The sequence below is a fragment of the Chenopodium album genome, chromosome 7 (genome assembly GCF_948465745.1).
Source record: "Chenopodium album chromosome 7, dcCheAlbu1.1, whole genome shotgun sequence".
Classification (NCBI taxonomy): domain Eukaryota; kingdom Viridiplantae; phylum Streptophyta; class Magnoliopsida; order Caryophyllales; family Amaranthaceae; genus Chenopodium; species Chenopodium album.
The window spans coordinates 66,140,663-66,165,096 of NC_137840.1; the positions used below are offsets into that span (position 1 = coordinate 66,140,663).

At 35.4% G+C, this 24,434-nt stretch overlaps 2 protein-coding genes across 2 annotated transcripts; both read right to left on the reverse strand.

Moving 5' to 3' along the window:
* Positions 1-1,874: 1,874 nt before the first annotated feature.
* On the reverse strand, positions 1,875-15,768 carry LOC145640505 (heat shock 70 kDa protein 18-like). The gene is made up of 3 exons (XM_081691775.1): positions 15,540-15,768; positions 3,222-3,640; positions 1,875-3,167 (listed from the first exon to the last, which is right to left on the reverse strand). Exons 1-3 carry the CDS (start codon positions 15,766-15,768, stop codon positions 1,875-1,877), a joined length of 1,941 nt encoding a protein of 646 aa, XP_081547901.1.
* Positions 15,769-19,136: 3,368 nt separating this feature from the next.
* On the reverse strand, positions 19,137-22,983 carry LOC145640506 (heat shock cognate 70 kDa protein-like). Its single transcript, XM_081691776.1, has 2 exons — positions 22,758-22,983; positions 19,137-21,344 (listed from the first exon to the last, which is right to left on the reverse strand). Exons 1-2 carry the CDS (start codon positions 22,981-22,983, stop codon positions 19,588-19,590), a joined length of 1,983 nt encoding a protein of 660 aa, XP_081547902.1. The 3' UTR covers positions 19,137-19,587.
* Positions 22,984-24,434: the final 1,451 nt, after the last annotated feature.

Below are 24,434 nucleotides of genomic sequence, written 5' to 3' on the forward strand. Positions count from 1 at the left end.
AGCTGTCTCTTCATTTCTCTCTACACGTCACCAATGCTTTCGTATTTACGGTCTACAAAGCATTGAGTTACCATATTGGTGTATTTATACAGTCCCGTATATTTTTTGTTCTTACTTTTGGAATTTTTTCAATGCAAATGAAATGTTTTGTAAAAGGATCTTGCTAACGAGCGCCTCGGGGCGTTACATAAGAAAAAAATTATATTGGCTGAAATAATATTAAATTATGGCCTCTAAATATATATTCTCCCTTTTGTCAAAAAAAAAAAAAAAAACTTTTTACCTTAATTTGTCCATAAAATAGTCAAACAAAACGAAGAATAGCCAAGGTGGTTCATATATTCCAAGAGGGAAATCGCGTGGCAGATTGGTTGGCCAATCGTGGAGCTGAACTGAACTGAACTGAACTGAACTGATTGGAGCTGAACTGAAATGAACTGAACTAAGCTGAAATGAATATTTTATGAGAAAGAGAAACTAAGAGCTGAACTGAACTGAACTGATTGGAGCTGAACTAAACTGAACTGATTGGAACTGAACTGAACTAAAATTAAGTAAATGTGAACAGACCCTTAGTTTTATTCCTAGTGGTCTTGGTAGTATTTTAGAGAAAGATACTAGGGGGGTGGCATTCCCACGCCTAGTACATCCTCAGTTTATTTTTTTTTTTCTCTTTCGTTTTGCCTTCGTAGTTTTGTTTATGTGTGTGTTTTTTTCTTCCTTGGCTTTTGCCTCATCTGATTATCCGAATAAAAAAAAAATTAAAAAAAATAACTACAAGTCTACAACTATACCAAAAAATACTCCGTAGCTTACAACTTACATTATCTTTGTACATGTGTCATTATCTACTCCGTATGAAAAAAAATTATGTCAATATGTTATGACATCATTTTCTTTCTTTACTTTTTTTTGTCCTTCCAATTTCCAACATTGAATAAATTAACTTTTAAAATAAATAAGAGTAAATGCCAATTAAAAAGAAAATGTTTCTAATTAAGGGTCTGTTCACATTTACTAAACTGAGTTGAAATAAACTGATTGGAGATAAACTGAACTGAATAGAGCGAATATTTTATGAGAAAAGGAAATTAAGCTAAAGTGAACCGGCTCTAATTGGGTTCATGGGTTGGTATTTAAACCCTCTTATACTATGTATGTGAGTTGTATAATTTGTACCAAAATGACTTTATTAAGTACTTTAGACAGTTAGACTTTTAGAGTTTCTCCTAAAATCAGAATTAAACTCAAATTAGCAAATATGAGTTAAAAAAAAAAAAAAAAGTACCATAAAAACTGAAAATTATAGAGGAACATGCCTTAACTTGGTCGAGTTATACTGTTATACTAAATCAAAACTGTATCACTTTAAATCAAAATTGTACTCCATATCACTTTGGGAGAAAAATAAATAAATATAAGAGACATGTTTCTTCATTCAATTCTTCCCATCAAAACAGTAGAATTCTTTATAGATAAAAAATTCTTGTAAGGTAACAAATCTTACAATAATACAGCAAATTAAATTGGCTACAATAGATGGCATTTGAGCATAGTTATTTTTATTTTTTTTTTTTATTTTTTTTTGAGGAATGGGGTATAGGAACTTGTCGACTCATCAACCCTTGAAAATAAAGAAAAGGGAGTCACAAAAAGATTAGCCATTAATTAAGCAATACTATGCATTTTAATTGAAGATATCTCAAAAGAACCTCTACATTGCAATAATTAGTTAATTACCACTAAAATAAGTGTTCAAAATTCTAACAGAGCTATACTTCTTGTTTGCAACTAGACCATTGCAGCAATTACTACCAAAATAAAACTAGACCATTGCTAAGAAAAGCCTTCAAACATTCTCAAGCACCTTCCATCTATCCCAAACCAAAAAACTTCAGAAACCTTGAGACTCCAGTCCATCCATCAAATTTCTTTCTGGCAACAGCCGTCTCGGGTTTATCGGAACAAGTAGTGTCATCTTCAGGTTTAGATGCTTCAGCAATAATGGGCTCACAGATGACTTGAAGCTCATTCATCTTTTCTTCAAACTTGGAAGCTTCAGCCAGCTGATAATTCCAATCTAGCCACTGCACTGTCTTCTCAATGGCATTCTTCATCCTCATCTTATCATCAACACAAATCTTCTCCTCGTAATCTCTCAATGTCTCCCACATTTTGTTAGCATAGTTTTCCAAAGCAATCTTAGCTTTCATCTTGTTTAAATATTTTTTATCCTCAGTCTTGTACTTTTCAGCCTCTTTCAACAATCTATCAATCTCCTCCTCTGATAACCTACTCCGATTAGTAATGGTAATCTGGTTCTTGTTCCCAGTAGCAATGTCCTCTGCGGAAGCAGTAAGGATCCCATCAGAATCGATCTCAAACCAAACGTCCAAATTTGGAACCTCTTTTGGTGCAGGAGGAATGTCAGAAAGCAAAAATTCGCCCAGAAAGGTGTTATGTTTAGCAATTGGTCTCTCGCCTTCGTATACTTTAAATGACACGACAGTTTGGTTGTCGACAGCAGTAGTAATTCTGCCAACCTTCTTTGTTGGGATAACAGTGTTACGAGGGACAATAACTTCCATGTCACCACTACGAAGCTTAACACCAAGCGATAAAGGTGCAACATCAACAAGCACCACATCTTTCTTAGTATTCACACCAGCCAAGACAGAAGCATGGACAGCGGCTCCATATGCAACTGCCTCATATGGGTTAATGCTTCTACAAAGCTCCTTCCCATTGAGAAACTCTTGCAAAAGTTGCTGGATCTTAGGAATCCGGGTTGATCCTCCGACAAGGACTACATCATGAACATCACTCTTCTCCATCTTAGCATCCTTCAAGCACTGGTCAACTGGATCAATACATTTCCTAAACAAATCAATATTCAACTTCTCAAATCGAGCACGAGTGATAGTTGACGTAAAATCAATGCCCTCATAGAGGCAATCGATCTCAACAGTAGTTTCATGAGCAGATGAAAGGGTTCTTTTGGCTCTCTCAGCAGCTGCTCTCAATCTACACAGAGCCCTTGAGTTGTTACCAATGTCTATTTTGTGTTGCCTTTTGAAGTCCTCCACAAAGAAACTCACCATGTTATTGTCAAAGTCTCCACCACCAAGATGTGTGTCACCACATACTGCTTTAACTTCAAATACCCCCTTTTCCAAACATACTAAAGATACATCAAATGTCCCACCACCAAGATCAAAAACCAGTATATGTTTTTTGCATGTGTTACTCTCATTAAGTTTCTTGTCAAGACCATATGCAATAGCAGCTGCAGTTGGCTCATTTATAATACGCATAACATTTAGTCCAGCAATGACTCCTGCATCTTTTGTAGCCTTACGCTGAGAATCATTGAAGTAGGCTGGTACAGTGACCACTGCATTTTTCACTGTTGAACCAAGATAGGCCTCTGCTATCTCTTTCATTTTTACAAGGACCATCGATGATATCTCTTCAGGAGTAAATTGCTTCTCCTCGCCCTTGTAAGTGACCACTATCAGTGGCTCCTTGTCTTCGGTCTCTTCACATGAATCAGGCGGGGCAATGACTTTAAATGGCCAAAGCTTAATGTCATTTTGCACTGTTTCATCACTGAATTTCCTGCCTATAAGTCTCTTGGCATCTGAATGTTGACAATATGCAGAGTATTAAAATTTTAAATATAGAAAACAATAAAAAATTAAACTATCTAACCAAGTCTCAGTACTGGGATGGATCTCGCTCTTTGATTATCCTTCAAGCAAGTTCATATGGTTACAACTTCTGTGAAGTTTCAAATTAGCTACAGGTGACTTTTAGGAGAATAATGAGCTTACATTGATAACAAATTAACAGACCAAAAATCTGAGTGGAATTCTATAGTGAGAAAGTCCAACAGCACAAGAACAGTAAAGCCATGGTGAAGTACATGCCACTAGTTGTCAAGGTTAACTCTTGGAGGGAGGTCTGCAAAGGAATGGTCCTTACAAAGTAGAACTTTGGGTTTGGCAAATGCAAGGTCAGAATTGCCAGTGCTATAAAGCAAGCTGCTTATAACAAAGGAAAGTTTGATGAAAGAATTAATATGTGAACTGATCATTTACAGATAAGAGGTATTCAGGAATGCAAAGTATACCTTTTTTAAAAAAATAATGAATATGCAAATTCTAGAGTTTTTTGAGTATTTTTGGCTATCATGCTGGTTAATCCTCAAGTTCCATGTATACAAAATAGCCATACTCAGCAGACTCAATGCAGCTACCTATCGCAAAGGACATGCCACTGCATGTGGAAAGGATAAATTCTTCACGATTAGACAAAAAAAGAGCAGATGAATTCAGGACTGAAACTCTCCTAAACTTCACAGCAACTTTGTTTCACAGAAATCACATTATTTACAATTCCCATATCTTGTGTAATTTGTAACATCACAATATCAGATAATTCCCTGTTAGTAGTTTCAAGCAATTAGTCTCCTTAATCTTTATGTCACAGTATGGACAACTTACTCAGCAGATTCTAAGGAGTTTGGGTTAAGAAGAACTTCTATTATAAATTCTCATTATTATAAGATTATTATCTTGGAGTATAGCTTTTCTCTAATTTCCAGTGTCTTACATTTCACTATTAGCTTCTAATCAAATCTCATAATAACTATAACGAAACCCCTTCAAGACCTTTTTCTGTCATCTTGCATAAGAAAGGTTCACACAAAGAATAGCTCTTGAAGCAATATCTTAGCCCATTCTCTGTAGTGTAGCCAAAATATGTTAATTACATTTCCAGTATGCAATAAAATTCGAGTCTAGCTGTGCCTATTCTTAAAGACTAGGCATTGAGGCACCTAAAGCATGGCATACAACAAACTTCTGTCCATTTCACCTGGCAAGTACTAGTAGATGAAACTCGTATTTTAAGAAGAGTTACCAAACTAAGATTGTACATTGATTGCAGCACAGTAATGATTAATCAAGAAAGTCATTATTCATTAATTTTTAAGGGTAACAAATTATAAAGTAGGACAATTAAGGTTAGGGGGCTATATTATTGAGAAAAGACCACTCATTGTATGTCTACCTTAGCTAGTATTACACCAATTTATTTCAACCAAATGCAATTCTGACCATTCTGAACACTAATCGTTCACATTATAACTCGATCTCAACACAACCGGACCTTGTAAACAAGCATTCGATTTCTCTTCATCTACACAAACTGGGAATTTTTTAAAAGGGTACTAATAGTTTTATCCACCTAGTGCTCAAGTCCCATAAACAGACATTTTTCCATTATATTTCTTTCAAATTATGTATGAAGAAGAACCAAATGAAGTCTCACATTACTCTATTTCAACTTTAATGTCCATTTAAACAAACCCACCATTTAAAAAAGAGTCAAAAGTTACTAATGAAAATACTACAGCAATCCATATCCTAGGTTAACAAGGGAATAAATTATAATTATAACAAACTACTTAATAATATTCGAAAAGAATATTAAATTAGACAGATTAAAGAATAATGCATTTGTAAAAATCAACAAATTGGTCAGATTAACAAGGGAATGAAGATTATACCAAAGATAGTATTAGATGGGTTGGCAGTAACTTGATTTTTGGCAGCTTCTCCGATTAGTCGTTGAGTTGGAGTGAATGCAACCCAAGACGGCGTCGTTCTGTTGCCAAACTCCGACGCAAGAGTAGGTTGTCCCGAGATCGATTCCTATTGCCGGCCATTTTTCGTTGTTTTCGGTAACAGAGTGTTAGGAATATAGGAAAATATATTATTGTGATATATTTTCCAGATAGATTTATGAAAGTTTATATGATAGAGTTTATATTGTGTAGATTATCAATATTTATAGCCTACATAAGATAACCTACACAATATAAACTCTATCATATAAACTTCCATAAATCTATCTTAGAATATCACTAAGATATATTATTATCCTAAATATAATATCATAAGATATATATGGAAAATATATCACAATAATATATTTTCCTATATTCCTAACATAGAGTGATTATTAGGTTGTTTGGGAAATTTAAATGACATTTCAATGTTCATTTTTGAGCGGGATAAAATTTAATTTTTATTGTTTTGGATAAATTGAATTTAGTCAATTTCTCGTTAAATTAGGAGTGTTAGGTCTATCGAATCTAGCACTGTCAAAACGGTTTGACAGTTCGGTTTCGGTTCGGTTTGAAATCGGTTCGGTATTTAATCGGGTCGGTTTGGAATCGATTTAATTGTCTCACGGGTCGGTTTTGGTTCAGTTTAAATAGTTATCGATTTAATTCGGTTTTGGTTTATTCTTAAGCGGTTTTAATTCGGTTCGGGTTGTAAACAGTTCGGGTAGTAAACGGTCCGGTGCAGACGGGTTGCAGTTTGTTAACGGTGCGGTGTAAACGGTTTTTATCCCGGTTCAAACAGTTTCGGGTTGGAAACAGTTTCGGGTTAGAATCAGTTCGGTTCTTTTTTGGTTTAGTTTATAACTGGTTCGGTTCTTTTTCAGTTCAGTTTTTAACTAGTTCGGTTCTTTTTCGGTTCAGTTTATAACTGGTTCGGTTCTTCGATTGTTTAACCACTTTAACGTTATTCATATCGGTTCCATTTCAAGTTTACTAAATTATAGTTGAATCTGAATTAAAACATAGCCTAATAGTATATTCATGTCACTAGCACACTCCCATCTTTATTTCATTATTACTCACAGATTCAATGTAATCATATGCTTAATAGTCTATGTGAATTAATTTTATTTATTACGCCTTCAGCCAAGCCTTGGTACTTAATATTACAAGCTTTTTGTTCATTTGGTTTCATCACCTCAAATGTATACATGACTAGAGGCAGTAGTGTTGCTAATAGTTTGAGGCAGGGCCTGAGCCTGCTTGTTTTGCGAACACTGATTATCCTTAACACCTTAATGAATGATTTGCCTTGCTATTTTAAAAAAAATATTCTAAGATTTCTAATATTTAATCCATTTAATTATATCCCCGTCAAAAAAAAAAAATCCATTTAATTATATAAAAAAGTTTGTAAACGGTTTGATTTAGAAACGGTTCGGTTTATAACCAGTTCGGTTTACAATCAGTTCGGTTTTTAAATGGTTCGGTGCAAACGGGTAGCAGTTTGCTAACGGTTCGGTGTAAGCGGTTTTTTTGCCAGTTTAAACGGTTTTGGGTTGGAACCGGTTTCGGGTTAGATACGGTTCGGTTCTTTTTCGGGTCGGTTTTCTTTCAGTTCGGTTTATATTCGGTTCGGTTTGTTAACGGGTTCGGTTCTTATATGGTTTAACATTATTCGGGTCGATTCGGTTTCGGGTTTACTAAAATACGGTTCGGGTCGGTTTTCGGTTTCAAAAAAATCGGTTTTTAATCTGTTCGGTTCTCATTTGGGTCGGTCGGTTTCGGGCAGTTAAACGGTTTCGATTTGAAATTTGACAGCACTAATCGAATCTAATCCAAATTTGATAGTAATTGAAGGTTCAGTAGTCTTTTTTGGAGAGTTGTTTCGTTTATTGAAATTTAATTGGATTGGAAGCTAAAAGGATTTCATTTTATTTTTATTTTTGTAAGGACAGCTTGGGTTTAAAAATATTATAGGTTTATCGTCTATAGTTGTGAAAGATTAAGGTCTATTCACATTTACTTAATTTCAGTTCAGCTCCAATCAGTCAGCTCAATTCTACTCCTAATTTCCTTCTTTTATAAAATATTCAATTCAGGTCAACTGAGTTCAGTTCAGCTTCAATCAGTTCAGTTCAATTCCAATTAGTTTAGTTCAGCTTAATTTAGTTCAGTAAATGTGAACATACCCTAAGAGGCCGTTTGGTTTGCACAGGGTAATCATAATGGAATGAACAAAGGAAAAGAAGATGAATGGAATGAAAGTACCTTAAATTTTCTATGCCCTTTGTTTTAAAAACAAAGGGAATGAGGTCCACCAGTCCTACCACAACACCCAACCTTCACTTAATTTGATGTTGATAATCTCCATGATTTATGTTGTAAGATGTAAAAATAACAAATTTATAAGGTAAAGTTTTTTTTTTTAAACAATAATATATTTTATTATTAATAAATATAAATTACAACAATTAATATGTATGAAAAAATAAATTAATGTATCTTGCTAGATGCGTCATACAATCTTTATAATTTCAAACTTCTTTATACTAAGATGCTGACGACATGTGTTACCAAGATATCGTATAAAAACAAAATGAGACAAACATTAAGGGCGTAGGGAAAATTTTTGAGAAGTCTCTCATGGTGAATTATGTAGTTGGTAATTTACTAATTTGGCATTACAAGACTACAAGTGTAGGCTGATTTTTAAAGTTTTTGTTTATTGTTACAAATTATTTGCTATTGGGACATTCACTTTGAAGCTGAATTATGGAGTATATTTGCTTGGTGTTTTAATCATAATGGTGATTATATTGATGTCTTATGTTGAACACTATCAAGTTTTGATCTGGACATTCACTTTAAACATATACGAAGTATATTGTTCGTTTGGTACATTGGTACTACTATTGAGTGTTAAGAGGAGGCCTACTGGCTACTGTATACTGTGCTTTCAGTTTTGTATCTAATTGGGTTTTGAAAGACTTCAAAAATATTTTATCTTTTACTTCTAAGTTATAATTGGCCTTTTTTACATTGTATGGTGCATCCTAATTAAATAAATCACAGATGCAAAGAGGCTTCTAGGTAGGAGATATAATGATGAAAGTGTTTAGAATGACATGAAGTTATGGCCCTTTCAAGTCATTGCTGGTCCTGATTGCAATGAAGATCAAAAGCCATTGATTGCAGTGACATACAAAGGCGAAGAAAAGAAATTTGCTGCAGTGGAGATTTCATCTATGATCCTTGCAAAGATGAAAGAAACCGTGGAGGCCTATCTTGTTTATCTAAAAGATAAACTTGTATCTAAAAAATAAACTTGTATCTAAAATACTTTTGTACCCTGAAAAGATAAACTTTGAGATGAGAAATAAAAAACAAAACAAGCTTACCATTAATCCAAACATTACATTGTTTCACTCATAAAACTACATATAGTTCATTTAATATTCGTAGTCAATTCTAACATGATCACAAAAAAAAAACTCTAAGCCAAATTTTTCTCACACACAGATAGCAAACCTTAATATGAACATGACATCTTCTAACTTTTCCTGCCTCAGCACTTGCTCAATCAGCACCATCATTGTTGCAGAATGTGAAGAAAGGGTCACATATTTTCTTCAAATCTTCGAGCTTCTCTTTGTACCTCCGTGCCTTCGTATATAACCAATTCTATTGTATAAACTTCTTACTCTGGACAATAGCATCAGTCAATTTCTTCTTGTCTTTGTGCTGTATCTTCTTACCATGATATTTAACCATGTCAGAGATAGTTTGGAGGTAATTCTCCAAATCTATCCTGGCTAAAGCACTTTCCCTTCGCCACATAAACTCACGCTTGAAATCAGGAGCCATAGTGAGGTTACGTACTTCTTCCCTTGACAGGCCACTGGGATGTTCAACTGGAATTTCATTCTTATATCCATCCAAATCATAGACAGAACATTTCAAAATGCCATCACCATCGATTTCAAAACAGACTTTAGGTGTAGGAGGAATTGTAAAAACACCTAAAATAACTTTTTTTGGTGTTTCACCTTCATATACCTGAAATTCCTGTTCATATGGTATATTAGAAAGTGTTCCCGGGATTGGAGTGTGTCTTGGAATCACACTCATGTATGTCTGAGAGTTAACCCAAAGAGAGTATGTGCTGATATCTTCAACCAGCAAATTCTTGGGATAATAGGTACCCCTCAGGACTGCAGCCTGTGTGGCAGCACCATAGGCAACAGCCTCATCAGGATTAATGCTATTGCAAAGCTCCTTCCCACAGAAAAAAGCTTGTAACAGCTGCTGAACCATAGGAATCCTGCTTGACCCACCAACTAGAACAATCTCATTGATATCATTTCTATCCATTTCTGCATCCTTTAGTGGTGTGCGTCTCACTGTGAGCTCCTTTTTGATGCCGTGCTCTTTACAGAATTTGTTGAATTCATTGCTTGTGAATTCTCCCCCACGATCGGTTCTTAGAACCTTTATTGAATGCCCACTTTGTTTTTCTGTGAAGGCTTTAAATTGCATGAAGTGGGATAATGCTTATGATTTTTTCTCCAAGAAATATACCCACATCATGCGTAAAAAATCATCAACAATCAACAGAAAGTATCTTTTTCCGCCAAGAGACGGATTCTTAGTAGGACCCCATATATCAGCATGGACAAGCTCTAATGGAGCTCTAGCCCTCCAAGATGAAGTTGGAAATGGTGATCTATGCATTTTGCCATAGATACAACCCTCACAAATTTTCTTTTCATTAGTGATTGGTGGTAGCCCAATCACCATTTCTCTATTTTTTAACAATTTTAAACTGTCAAAATTTAAATGCCCGAATCTCAAATGCCACAAGGTGGACTCATCCACTGTTGTGCTTAGGGCAATGTTTGACTCCAATTGCATTTTAAGTGGAAATATTTTATTTGGAGCCATTTTAGAGGTAGTGATTAATTGCCCCTTTTTCTTGTCATATATGTGGCATTGATTATTATCAAATTTCACCATATAGCCCTTTTGGACTAATTGGCCCACACTTAGTAAATTTTGTGCCAGCCCAGGAGCATAAAAAACGTCGGGGATGAATTTAGAGGAGCCATTTTTTGTTTTAACAACAATTATTGTTCCCTTTCCGGAAACTTCTTGATTACTCCCATCACCAAGAGTAATTTGTGATTTTATATTTTCATCAAGAGTTACAAAGAAATTTTTATTTCCGGTCATGTGGTTGGAACAACCACTATCTATATACCATATGTCATTTTGCTCTTCTTGAGCATTTAGACAGGTATAAAACAGTTGATCATTATTTTCAGTGAAGTTGACCTCTTCTTTTTGCCGAAAATAACAACTTTTTTCAAAATGAGAGTGTCGTGTATATCCTTTGCATTTGTACCGACAATCTCTTGTATTATGGCCATTTTTCTTGCACAATATGCAAAAAGAGTTATTATCTCGGCTCCCTTGGTTTTTATAATTTCCTCTTTCCCGACCTCGATTATTAAAATTTTTCTTTTTTGGTTGAAAATTATTTTCACGGCTATTTTTATTTTCTCCATTAGAAAATTTTAATTTATCCTGAAAGGCTTGTTCTACTGGCTGCTCATCAAATCTACGCATTCTTTCTTCATGAGCTAGTAGAGAGCCCATTAGCTCAGTCATGTTGAGCAATTTTAAATCTTTATTAGATTCTTCTATGGCAGCCACTATGTGTTCAATTTTTTTGGTGAGAGTGCGTAGTATTTTCCGGATTATTTTAACATCTTCAATTGTGTCTCCATTAGATCGAATTTGGTTAACAATATTTGAGACTCAATCAACATAAGATTGAATTGATTCATTATCGGTCATTTGTAGGCTATCAAATTGACCCCACAAAGATTGAAGTTTGAAGAGTATTACCTTTTCTGAGCCTCTATATTTTGTCTTCAGGATACTCCATGCCTCCTTTGCCGTTGTAGCGGCCATGACCGTAGGTAATATTGTTTCATCTACCCCACGATAAATTATGGAAAGGGCATAATGATCCCTTCTTATGTTTTGTTTGTATTGGCCTCTCTTAGAGGCATCCCAAGAAGCCTCTTCATTGGCATCTTTGGGTTTCTCATAGCCAACTTCAATAATTTCCCAAATGTCTTGGGTGATGAAGATTGATTTCATTTGCATACTCCATTGATCAAATTTCTCCCCCTTAAATGTAGGTACCCAATTAACTTGGGGATTAAAATTGTTTGTGTTTGTGTTTAAGTTTGTGTGTGGATTTGGAATAGGGGAGGCCATTTGAATTTATGTGGAGTTGTTGTTATATTTGATTTTGGATGATGAATGGAAAATGGAGGCTTTGGATTAATTGGCTCTAGATACCAAATGTTAGAAGTGGAGGAGTGGAAGTAGGCACATAGTGGGTTTCAAAGTTAAGTTTTATTGCATGAGTTAAGTAAAGTGAGTACATGCAAGCTCCTATTTATACTCACTAATGTCGGTTACTTCCACCGACTTTGCTCCTTCAATTTGTTTCTCCTTTTTTCTTCTTCTTTCTAGATTAATCTAGGTAGTATGCTTTTGTTTAGTTTTCTAGCTACAACAAAATGGTGTCGCAGAAAGGAGAAACAGGACAATTGCTGAAATGGCTCGGAGTATGATGCAAGGAAAAAATCTGCCTAAACATTTTTGGGCAGAAGCTGTCCGCACAGCTATTTACATCCTGAACAGGTCTCCCACGAAAGCAATAAGAAGCATGACGCCATACGAAGCTTGGCACAAACGAAAGCCAAGAGTCGAGCACCTCAAAGTTTTCGGGTGCATTGCATATGCCCACGTCCCGAAGGAGAATCGGGATAAGCTAGATGGAAAAGGAGAAAAATGTATCTTCATTGGATACAGTGACGAGTCAAAAGGATATCGTCTCTATCAGCCCGAATCCAAGGAGTTAATCATCTCCAGAGATGTCATATTCAACGAAGGAGCACAATGGCAATGGAACGGGAGCAATCCAGAAGTTCAAGATCTAGAAGTTCCTGCAGCAGTCATTCCATCTTCAAGCCCAGATGAAGGTGAAGGCCCAAGCAGTCCAAGGTCAACACCAAGTAGCCCAAGATCACCGCAGAGCAGCCCAAGGTCACCATCATGTGAGCACAACGCCAGAATTAAGTCCAACACAAGAAGTTCGACAATCACAACGACCCAGGCGTCCTCCAGCCTACTTGGATAAATATCAGTGCAATCATGCTATCATGGCCCTCATCGCCAGCGAACCACAGGGCTTCCAAGAGGCAGCACAAGAAGAAATTTGGATCGACGCGATGAATGAAGAAATCAAGATGATCGAGAAGAACCGCACATGGGAGCTTGTTGAAAAGCCTCGAGACAAAGAAATAATAGGCCTCAAATGGGTCTACAAGATCAAGTACAATGAAGATGGCTCCATTCAAAAATACAAGGCTCACCTAGTTGCAAAAGGCTATTCACAACAACCTGGAGTTGATTTCAGCGAGACATATGCTCCAATTGTTCGAATGGAGACGATCAGGTCAGTCCTTGCACTCGCAGCTCAACTCAAATTACAAGTTTTTCAATTAGATGTCAAATCTGCTTTTCTTAATGGCGAGCTAAAAGAAGAAGTATATGTTGAGCAACCGCAAGGATACATCATCGAAGGCAAGGAAGAAAAGGTGTATCTCCTTCGAAAGGCCATATATGGGCTCAATCAAGCTCCTCGTGCATGAAATAGCAATATTGATGGCTATCTTATTCAAAATGGGTTTATAAAAAGCCCAAGTGAGCCATCACTCTACATCAAGGCCCAAGGGCCACATGATTTTCTCATCTTATGCCTTTATGTAGATGATCTTATCTACATGGGCACTAACTCAAAAATGATCGAAGACTTCAAAAAGGCAATGATGTCGGAATATGAGATGGCCGACCTTGGAGCTATGAAATACTTCCTTGGCATGCAAGTAAAGCAAAGTACAGGAAGAATTTTTCTCTCACAAGAGAAATATGTTGAAGATATGCTCAAAAATTTCAACATGAGCGATTGCAAGCCAATGGCGACACCAATGGCTACGAATGAGAAGCTCTCCAAATATGATGGAAAGGAGAAAGTAGATGCATCGCTCTATCGTAGCATGGTCGGATCTCTCATCTATCTCACAAAAACAAGGCCCGACATAGTACATGCAGTCAGCATTGTCTCTAGGTTCATGAGTGAACCTAGCAAGACACATCTTGTAGCGGTAAAGAGGATTCTCAGGTATATCAAAGGGACGAAGAGCCATGGAATAATGTACGAGTCCGAGATCGACTACAAGCTCACAGGCTACACAGACAGCGACTGGGTTGGAAGCATTGATGATCGAAGAAGTACGAGTGGATACGTGTTCCAGATAGGATCGAAGTCCGTCTCTTGGTCATCAAAGAAACAGGCAACGGTGGCACTATCATCATCAGAAGCAGAATACATATCGGCCACAAGCGCAGCATGTGAAGCAGTCTAGCTAAGGAGAATTCTTCAAGATCTACGGCAAGACACTGAAGATCCAACAACCATCCACTGTGACAATATGTCAGCTATTGCCATGACAAGGAATCCAGTCTTTCATAGTCGCACGAAGCATATCGAGATACGACATCACTTTATTCGAGAACTGGTCGAGAAACAGGAGATCGAGCTACAATTTTGCAAGACGGGAGAGCAGCTCGCAGATATTTTCACTAAGGCACTACCAACAGATAAATTCCTCCATTTTCGAAGACAACTCAGTATTCAAGATTTTTCTGATTAAGGGGGAGTGTTAAAAAAGATAATCTAGAAAATTCTTGAAGCAACTAGTTATTAGATATTTTATAATGTTCTAGAATAGGCATATGAAAATATCTAAGGAAAAATCAAAGCCTAGAAGAAAGTCCTAAATAAGTCACTAGAAAAATCTAGAGTAGAGGAGATGTATATGGCGGTGGAAATAACCGACATACACTCACTATAAATAGGAGTAAGTGTAGTCATGCAATGTAATTAACCCATGCAATATAAACACATTATCATTGACTTCAATACTTCATTTCTAATTCACCAAATACTAAAACCAATAACTCACTACTACTTCCGTTAAATATTTCTAACACTATTCTATTGCATAAGTTCTGTAACATTATTGTCCAAACGACCATATGTTAACAACAGAAGAGATCGAGAACATAATCGAACCAATCCAATAAATGAATGCTAGTGCAACGAACTTTGATTATCAAGAACATCAAGCTCAACATGTCCTGACTTAAATTTTAAGGGGCTAACTCATTACAACCATAAACTTGTCTCAATATAGTGTAAAAAGACTTGTTTAGCTGAATTTGCTACTCATCATATTACTGTAATTGATATTAAATGTTAATTTCATCTTTGCAAACATAAGTAATTTCTTAAATTCCTTAATGATTAAAATTGTTTTTTTCAATTTTTTAAGAAGGGCAGCAACTAAATTTTTTCACAATTAAAACCCATAATTATTTTGTCTTTAAGAATCAAGAACATGTTACAAACAAAGCACTAATTATCGATAAATCCCAAAATTATTAAATCAAAACCCAAATTTCAACAATATTAGCAAAAACAAAAAATGGGATTCAAGATAGCAGAGTAAATAACTGGAATTATCAAAACCCAAATTCCGACAAAATTATCAAAAAGTGGTATTCTATAATCAAGATAGATGATTAAATAATTAAATAAATATAGCTAGAATCATTGAATGAACAATGAATAATAAACCCAAAATTCAACATCATTAAGAACACCAACTCATAAATGTTACTCTATATTCAAGATAACAATTGAAAGCAATTAATTGCAAAATCTACTGAATATGATCTTTAAATAAATGAGAAATAAAGTTACCAAAAATAGTATTGGAAGGATTAATATGAGCTTGATACTTGGCAGCTTCTCCAATATGGCGTCTAGTCGGTGTAAAGGCAACACAAGACGGCGTCATTCGATTACCAAGATCATTTGGAACAATCTCGACTCTTCCATTTTGCCGAACTGCAACACGTGAATACGTCGTCCCGAGATCAACTCTGACTGCCGGCAACGCAATTTCATCGGGAAACTCTATGTGAACCATGAAGAAAGCAGTTTATTGAAGAATTAAATTCAAAGTCGTCGTAATTTTTGTACAAGCTTAAGAGAGCAATGGAAGTTTAAGGTCAGTTGCACTTTGTTCAATGTATTTATATTTGAGGGCTGGAACGGTATATAAAGTTGATTTTGTTGTGTAATAAAAGGTAAATAAATTTAGTGTTATATTTATTTTTAAAAAATTAAAAATTATCTAAAGATAAGGATAAATTATATTGGTTGAAATGGTATTAAGTTAGGAATTCATGACAAAATCACGCGTCGTTCAGTGTAATTAATGTTAATTTTACTCTAATATTTGCATTTTAATTCTCTTATCTAACGCCCCGGGGGCGCTCATTAGCTTTTGCCTTATCTAAAACAATTGTGAGTATTATGTAAAAGAGTTGTTTAGTCTAACCAATCTATCTATATCTATCATCATTAACCTATACTAAAAGCGAACCTAAATGACACTTGTCATGATGTCATTAAAAAATTTCCCGCCTTTTTTTTTTCTTTCTTTATATTTTTTTTTTGCCAAATTTGAATGACTTCAATTTTTTTAACCTACAATAATACTTATTTCTATTTTGACAACACATTTAATCCAATCATACTCAATTATTTTTTTTTTATTATTTTTTTTAACATATATTTTATATACTAGGAATATTTTAGTTACAAATATAGTAACATAGATTAAAATTAAGGTATTGAAATATATCATTATCCAAGATTATTATAATATTATCAATTTTTTTCCTCCAACATAAAATTTATTTTAATTAAAAATAGAAAAAAAAATATTTTGGTAGCATACTTTGTATAAATCTTAAAATTATACATAACATTTATAAGAACAACCAAACAAAATTATTTTATTATATTATACTCCTCCATTTTTTATAAGTTATAGTTGGATTTGCTCATTTGTCGAGACACAACTTTAACCATCAATATCCTTAATTAAAAGACTACAAAGTATTATTTTGTTACTATTCAAAAAAAAAAAAAAAAGTATTATTTTGTTACTGTAGGCACGTAAATTTTATACAAGTGCCACTTTGGATATTATACGGGTCAAAGTCAAAGTATGGACTCATGTTTATTTGACTTTAATTAGAATTAATTATTTTGGGTCAAATTACTTAAATTAGCCCGTTTTAATTAGTGTTATATTATGGCCAAGCCCAACTCCAATGTACACATCAAACCCTAACCCTAGGGTGTCTCACTCTATAAATAGAGCTATCTCTAGTTCATTTGGGGGAGGAAAACTTAGAGAAAAAAAGGGGAGGAAACCTAGAGAGAAAACAGAGAGAATCAAAATACAGAGAAAACCTCTCATCAAATACTCTAAACCTCTCCAGAGAAAACTTCTCAAAACCTAGAAGAAGAACAACAAGCATTCGATGTGCCGTTCTACTCTAGAAGATCACTCGTGGAAGAGATCAAGCTTCGACGGCCCTCAACACAAAGGAAAGAAGAACATCAAATCATCAAGAACTCCGATTCAACCTCTACATCAAATCTTCATTGATCGAGATCAAGCCTCGTCGGCCCTCAATCAACAACCCAAGTCAAAGGTACGGTCTACATCAGATATCTTCGATAGAGATCAAGCCTCGTCGGCCCTCAATCAAGAGTCAACTCAGCCCGTGAAACAAGTCAAAGATAAAGTGGAGATCTAATCAGAGGAGCAAATTAGAGATTGTACCCATAAATTATCAAATTAATAAAATTAATTCTTTGTTGCATTTGTTTTGAATCTATATTTTATAGATTTAAAATTTGTGTTTACAGTTACAAATATTTTTTTTGGTAAATTATTGTTAAATTAACACCATTCTTTATAATTTTTGTTGTAAGTTTAATTATTACGGTGCATGGCACGGGACTTAACCTAGTATATTATACTAAAGTAATTTCCAGAAATATTCTTAGATTACACATGTCAAAACCACATTAAAAAATTTCCCGCCAAAACATTGTTTGTTTGTTTTTTTTTTCTTTAAAAATAAATAATTTCAAGTTAATTATAAAGCTTGAAATTTAAAAGCAATCAATAACTAGAACTTAATTCTATTAGGGTAAAAGATAAGCTAGAAAAATTCAATTTTAACCTACATAATCCTATGTTCAATTTGACCGAATAAAAAGAAAAAAAAAAGAACCAAGTAAATCAACATACAAAATGTATTTACCATATTATGCATAAAAATAATCCAACTATGTATTTTGAAAAATCCGATTATGGCTCGAGCATTAACTAGTAACTTAATAGTAAAACAAACACCGGGAGTGACACGTGTCACATCATGGTGCTGGTTTTTCCCTCCAAACCCCTTCCCTTATTATTTTTTTTAAAAAACTAGACAGCTCATGAACCCACAAACCATAAAAAGAGGCTGTCATGGAAAGGTTTATGATGTTAAGTTATTCTCGTGAACTTTACCCCTTCTTCATATAAGAGACCTACCTATCAAAGTTGGAAGGCCAAAAGGTAGTGTAAAAACTAAAAACTATATATATATGTCTCAGAGAACTTAGTCATTCAATTAAAATACTAGAACACACAATGCTATAAAAGTGCTACTCTGTTAATTAACAGCAGGAACATTGCAAATTAAGCAATATTAAGGTCAATCTACTCTTCCAAGCCGAGGTCTTTGCCATCTACCTGACACTTACTTGGATTAAAGGAAAAGACTGGATATCAAGCAAACTAGTTTCAGACTCCAAGAGAGCAATCGTGAGCACAATACAGCTAAACTAACTTCCTCAGTCCAAAAATGCAGGGAACTACTACAGGAGATGGAAAACATGGAACTGGTCTTTGAAGGAAGAATTCAGAATGCAGTAGCTGATATTTTTGCTATGGAAGCTAGATGTAACATACAAAGCTTGTATCAACCATGTATTATTAATTCCACGCAAATATGTACTACTGCATTAGCAAATGATGTAATAGGACTAAGTAGGAACTCTCTTGATGTACGAAAAAGTGATACACCATATAATATAAAAACTCTACTACTCTGCTATGACCTTAATCTAAGCATCCTTCTCTTAGAAAAAAATAAAATAAAAAATACTGAAGAGAGTATGATTTATTCCATCAAAATTCAATAACCAATTTACCACAGAAACATCTTGAAATCAACTTTTAGCATAACATTCAATCAAAATTAAGCACCAAAAAACTTGAAAAATCCAGATACCCTTGTCGCGCCAATTTTTTTCTAGTTAGACTCACTGTTGAAGTTCTTGCAGGACTATTTAGAGAATGAGAATATGGAGAGGTTACAGGAATAATGGACTCACAGATGACTTGAAGCTCATTCATCTTTTCTTTGAACTTGGAAGCTTCAGCTAGCTGATTATTTCAACCTAGCCACTGGATTGTTCCCCATCAAAAACAGTAGAATTCTTTAGAGCTCATAAATTCTTCTAAGGTAACAAATTTAACAAAAATATGGCAAAATTGGCAAACAATTGATAGCATTCAAGCATAGTTCTTTTGGTGAGATAGGAACTTGAAGATTAATCAAGCCTTGAAAACAAAGAAAAGGGAGTCACAAAGATTAGGGATTTATTGAGCAATTCTTTGCATTTTGAAGATATCTCAAAAGCACCTCAACATTGCAAAAATCATCACTAAAATAAGTAATTAAAATTCTAAGAAAGCTATACTTGCCGTTGGCAACTAGGCCATTGCAGCAATTACCACCAAAACCGAAATTTTTTTTTTTAAAAAAAAAAAAAAAAAAAAAAAACCCTTCCGGTAAGAAAAGCCTTCAAAACATACTCAATCACCTTCCATCTAACCCAAACCAAAAACCTTTAGAAACCTTGAGACTCTAGTCCTTCCAACAAATTTCTTTCTGGCAACAGTCCTCTCAGGTTTATCAGAACAAGCAGTGTTATCTTCAGGTTTAGATGCTTTAGCAATTATGGGGTCACAGATGACTTGAAGCTCATGCAGCTTTTCTTCAAACTTGGAAGCTTCAGGTAGCTGAGAATTACAATCTAGCCACTGAATTGACTTCACAATGGCATTTTTCATCCTCATATTATCCTCGAAACTAATCTTTTTTGCGTAGTCTCCAAATGTCTCCCACATTTTGTTAGCATATTTCTCCAAATCATTCTTAGCCTTCACCTTCCTTAAGTATTTCTCATCCTCAGCCCTGTACTTGTCAGCCTCTTTCAACATTTTATTAACCTCCTCCTCAGATAATCTACTCCGATTATTAATGGTGATCTGGTTCTTGTTCCCGGTATTAATGTCCTCTGCGGAAGCAGTAAGAATCCCATCAGCATCGATCTCAAACCAGATGTCAAATTTTGGAACATATTTTGGTGCAGGAGGAATGTCAGAAAGCAAGAATTTGCCCAGAAAGTTGTTCTTTTTAGCAATTGGTCTCTCACCTTCATATATTGAAATTAACACATCAGTAAGATTGTCTTCATGAGTAGTAGCCCCGACAACCTTCTTTGTTGGGAGAATAGTGTTACGTGGGACAACTACTTTCATACCCCCACCATAGAACTCAACACCAAGCGATAAAGGTGCAACATCAACAAGCACCATATCTTTCTTAGTATTCACACCAGCCAAGACAGAAGCATGGACAGCGGCCCCATAGGCAACTGCTTCATCTGGGTTAATGCTTCTACAAAGCTCCTTCCCATTGAGAAACTCTTGCAAAATCTGCTGGATCTTAGGAATTCGAGTTGATCCTCCGACAAGGACTACATCGTGAACATCACTCTTCTCCATCTTTGCATCTTTCAAGCACTGATCAACTGGATCAATACACTTCCTAAACAAATCAATATTCAACTTTTCAAATCGAGCACGAGTGATAGTTGATGTAAAATCAATGCCCTCATAGAGGCAATCGATATCAACAGTAGTTTCATGAGCAGATGAAAGAATTCTTTTGGCTCTCTCTGCAGCTGCTCTCAACCTACCAAGAGCCCTTGAGTTGTTACCAATGTCTATATTGTGTTGCCTTTTGAAGTCCTCCACAAAGTAACTGACCATGTTATTGTCGAAGTCTCCACCGCCAAGATGGGTGTCACCACATACTGCTTTAACTTCAAATACTCCCTTTTTCAAACATACTAAAGATACATCAAATGTCCCACCACCAAGATCAAATACTAGTATATGCTTTTTGCGTATGCAACTTTCATTAAGCTTGTTGTCAAGACCATACGCAATAGCAGCTGCAGTTGGCTCATTGATTATACGCATAACATTTAGTCCAGCAATGACTCCTGCATCTTTCGTAGCCTTACGCTGAGAATCATTGAAGTAGGCCGGTACAGTGATAACTGCATTTTTCACTGTTGTATTAAGATAGGCCTCTGCTATCTCTTTCATCTTCACTAGGACCATTGATGATATCTCCTCAGGAGCGAAGTGCTTCTCCTCACCCTTATAGGTCACTACCATCCTAGGCTCCTTGTCTTCACATGAATTAGGAGGGGCAATAACCTTAAATGGCCAAAGCTTAATATCATTCTGCACTGTTTCGTCGCTGAATCTCCTGCCTATAAGTCTCTTGGAATCTACGCAATATCAATATGCAAAAGTATTAAAAGCAGGGGAAAATTTGCACAAAATTTTGATCTTTGACCAAGGGTTCTCAGTACAAGGATCTCTTTAATTTCTCTAAAAATAAGTTTATAATTTTTTAGTAATGAGTATACTGTTACACAAACAGCTTTGGATTAGGTATAGTTACAAAGTTTATTTTTACTTTGAGCAATAAATTTGAGTAGTGAGTACACACTACATAGTAACACAAACAACTATTTCCTTATTTTCCTCATTTTACAGGTAATAATTTCTGTAAATTTCCAGATAGTTGTAGGTGACTTTTAAACAAAAGATTAGCTTAAACTGATAATTTTCAAGTTAAGGATAATTTAACTTCTTTGAGGCCTACAAAGAAAAGGTCCTTAATTAAGAAGTAAATGTTAAGGTTTGGCAAATGCAAGGTCAGAGTTGCCAGTGCAGTAAAGCAAACCGCTTGTTACAAATGAAAGTTTGATGGAAGGATTGATATGAAAGCAGGAAGCATTACAGACAAGATGTATTTAAGACTGCAGAACATCTCCATAGTTGACTGCAGACATACTTAAACTACATTTTCTAAAAGTCTTTCAAGTTTTCCGCACCATCTCACAGTAAATTTGTCGTAGTGCTGGTTAATCCTCAAGCTCTACGTAGACAACATAGCCAGGATGGTACTCAGCCGCAGACTCAATTAACATTTGGATTAGAGAGGATTGCCTGTTCCATGAATCCATGATCATTTACTTATTGTATAAAATAAATTAATTAATAGTATCAATATATTTCTTTAGGCCTCCCCTTTGTTTCCTCATCTCTTGCAATGAGTATTATCTTCCATGCCTAACATATCTTACCCCCCAGACCTCCAAGCATAGGTTCTTTTATATTCGATTCACATCGACAGTGTTTGACACTATGTATCCGAATTCTACACGTACTACATCCTCCCCTCGCCCTCCTTTTCCCAGGGTCCGTCTCCCATTAAAGGCCATAATACGATTCAATCTCATGTATAAAGCAGAAATTGTCTAATACAAATAAATGTACATTATTTGCACATATTTGAATCTTTTCTGTTTCATTACTTATTTGAATCTTTTCCGTTTCATTTACTATGTTTATACCAAACACCCCCTTAATGTAGAAGGGATAAATTCTTTTAAACTCCAATTTGTTTCAGCTACACAATTCTAATTGTATTATACTCAAATTGGTACTCTTCATCTATAGATCAATTGGTCCAAAATTAATCATAATATTACTCAATCAATACCAAATTTCATAACTCAGAACAGAGAAATAATTACAATATAAGGTATTGAGAATATTAATTGATGATAAATTAATTTGATAAGCTATCTTTATTCAATGCCGCATCAAATTAAAGGGTTTGAAGAACACACCAAAGATAGTATTAGTGGGGTTGGAAGTGAGTTGGTTTTTGGCAGCTTCTCCGATTAGTCGTTGAGTAGGAGTGAAGGCAACCCAAGACGGCGTCGTTCTGTTACCTTGATCATTTGTGATGATCTCAACACGGCCGTGCTGCCAAACTCCGACGCAAGAGTAGGTGGTTCCGAGATCGATTCCTATTGCCGGCCAAAGTCCGTCCTTTTTACTGGTTCTTCCCATCTAAGTATAACTGGGTGTTAATTGGAGACGGAAAAAGAACAAGGGGAGTATATGATATTATTGGGAATTTGTAGAGCTTTCAGTTTCTGACCCGAACCGTTCAACCCGACTGTTTCGAACCGATCCGAAAAGGAACTAAACTGTTTAAAACCCGTTTTTTGGAAATCGAAAACTGACCCGACCCAATTTTTTCCAAACCGAAACCGAACTAAACCGAATTTGTGCAAACCGTTACTAACCCGACCCGTTATCAAGCCAAACCGTTACAACCCGAAACTGAAAGCAACCCAAACCGATTACGTTTAAACCCGATAGTAACCCGACCCGTTTTAAACCGAAAACCGTTAAAACCCGATAAAAATCCAATAAACCTAAATCGTTCCAACCCGTAACCCGTTGTGACCGAACCAGTTATAATCCGTAACCCGTTGTGACCGAACCGTTTACGACCCGTAGCCCGTTATGACCAAACCGTTTAAAACCCGTAACCCGTTATGACTGAGTCATTTACAACCTGTTACCCAATATGTTTATGATCTAATCTGTTTCAACCCACTACTCGATAAACCCAACTTATTTATGACTTGGACTTGATTATAACATGACTCGTTCCTACCCATTATATGACTAATTCGACTCGATAATCATCCGACTCAATTTTAACTCGATATGATTTGATTAGAAACCTGTTTCAAATTGGGTAAACTCGTTTTCATTCCAACCAAGTTCAATCTAAACCGATTATAACCGAAACGATAATGGTTGGACCCGATTTCACCCGATCTATTTTGAACCGAAACCCATTTTCGAACCGACCCAGTTAAACTGATTATGACCCGAACCAATTACGACCCGTCCTGATTAAGACCCGAACTGTTTTTAACCGAAACCCACATTAAATGGGCTAAACCCGTTTTCAAACCGACCCAGTTCAACCCAAATTGATTATGACCCGAACCGACTAGAACCCGACCTGATAAGGACCCGATCCGAATAGATACTGCAATTAAAAAAAACCAAACCGAACTGACCCGATAATTTTCAAAACCGACCCAAACCGACCCGTTTATTATTTCAATCCGTTATAACCCGAAACTGATAAACCCAACCCAAACCCGAACTGTTTAACCGAATTGACACCCCTAGGAATTTGGGATAGTTGAGGTTTAGTATTAAGATATACTGTAGATAAGTTTTATCAAAAATAATTGGCGATAGGTTCATACTAATATTTTAAATTGAGAATATAGACCTTGTAATTCAATTGGGGGAGCAAATTGGGTGCTCAATCAAAAATTTTGCAACCGTACCCGGAATTGGTTGGGATCGATTTTTAATATTTGGAATTGGAAATGAAACCATTGAATATTGGTTCCGATTCCGATTACATGATTATATAAATAACTAGTCTTTTGGCCCGTATAATATACGGGCTTGTTATTAGTGTTTTT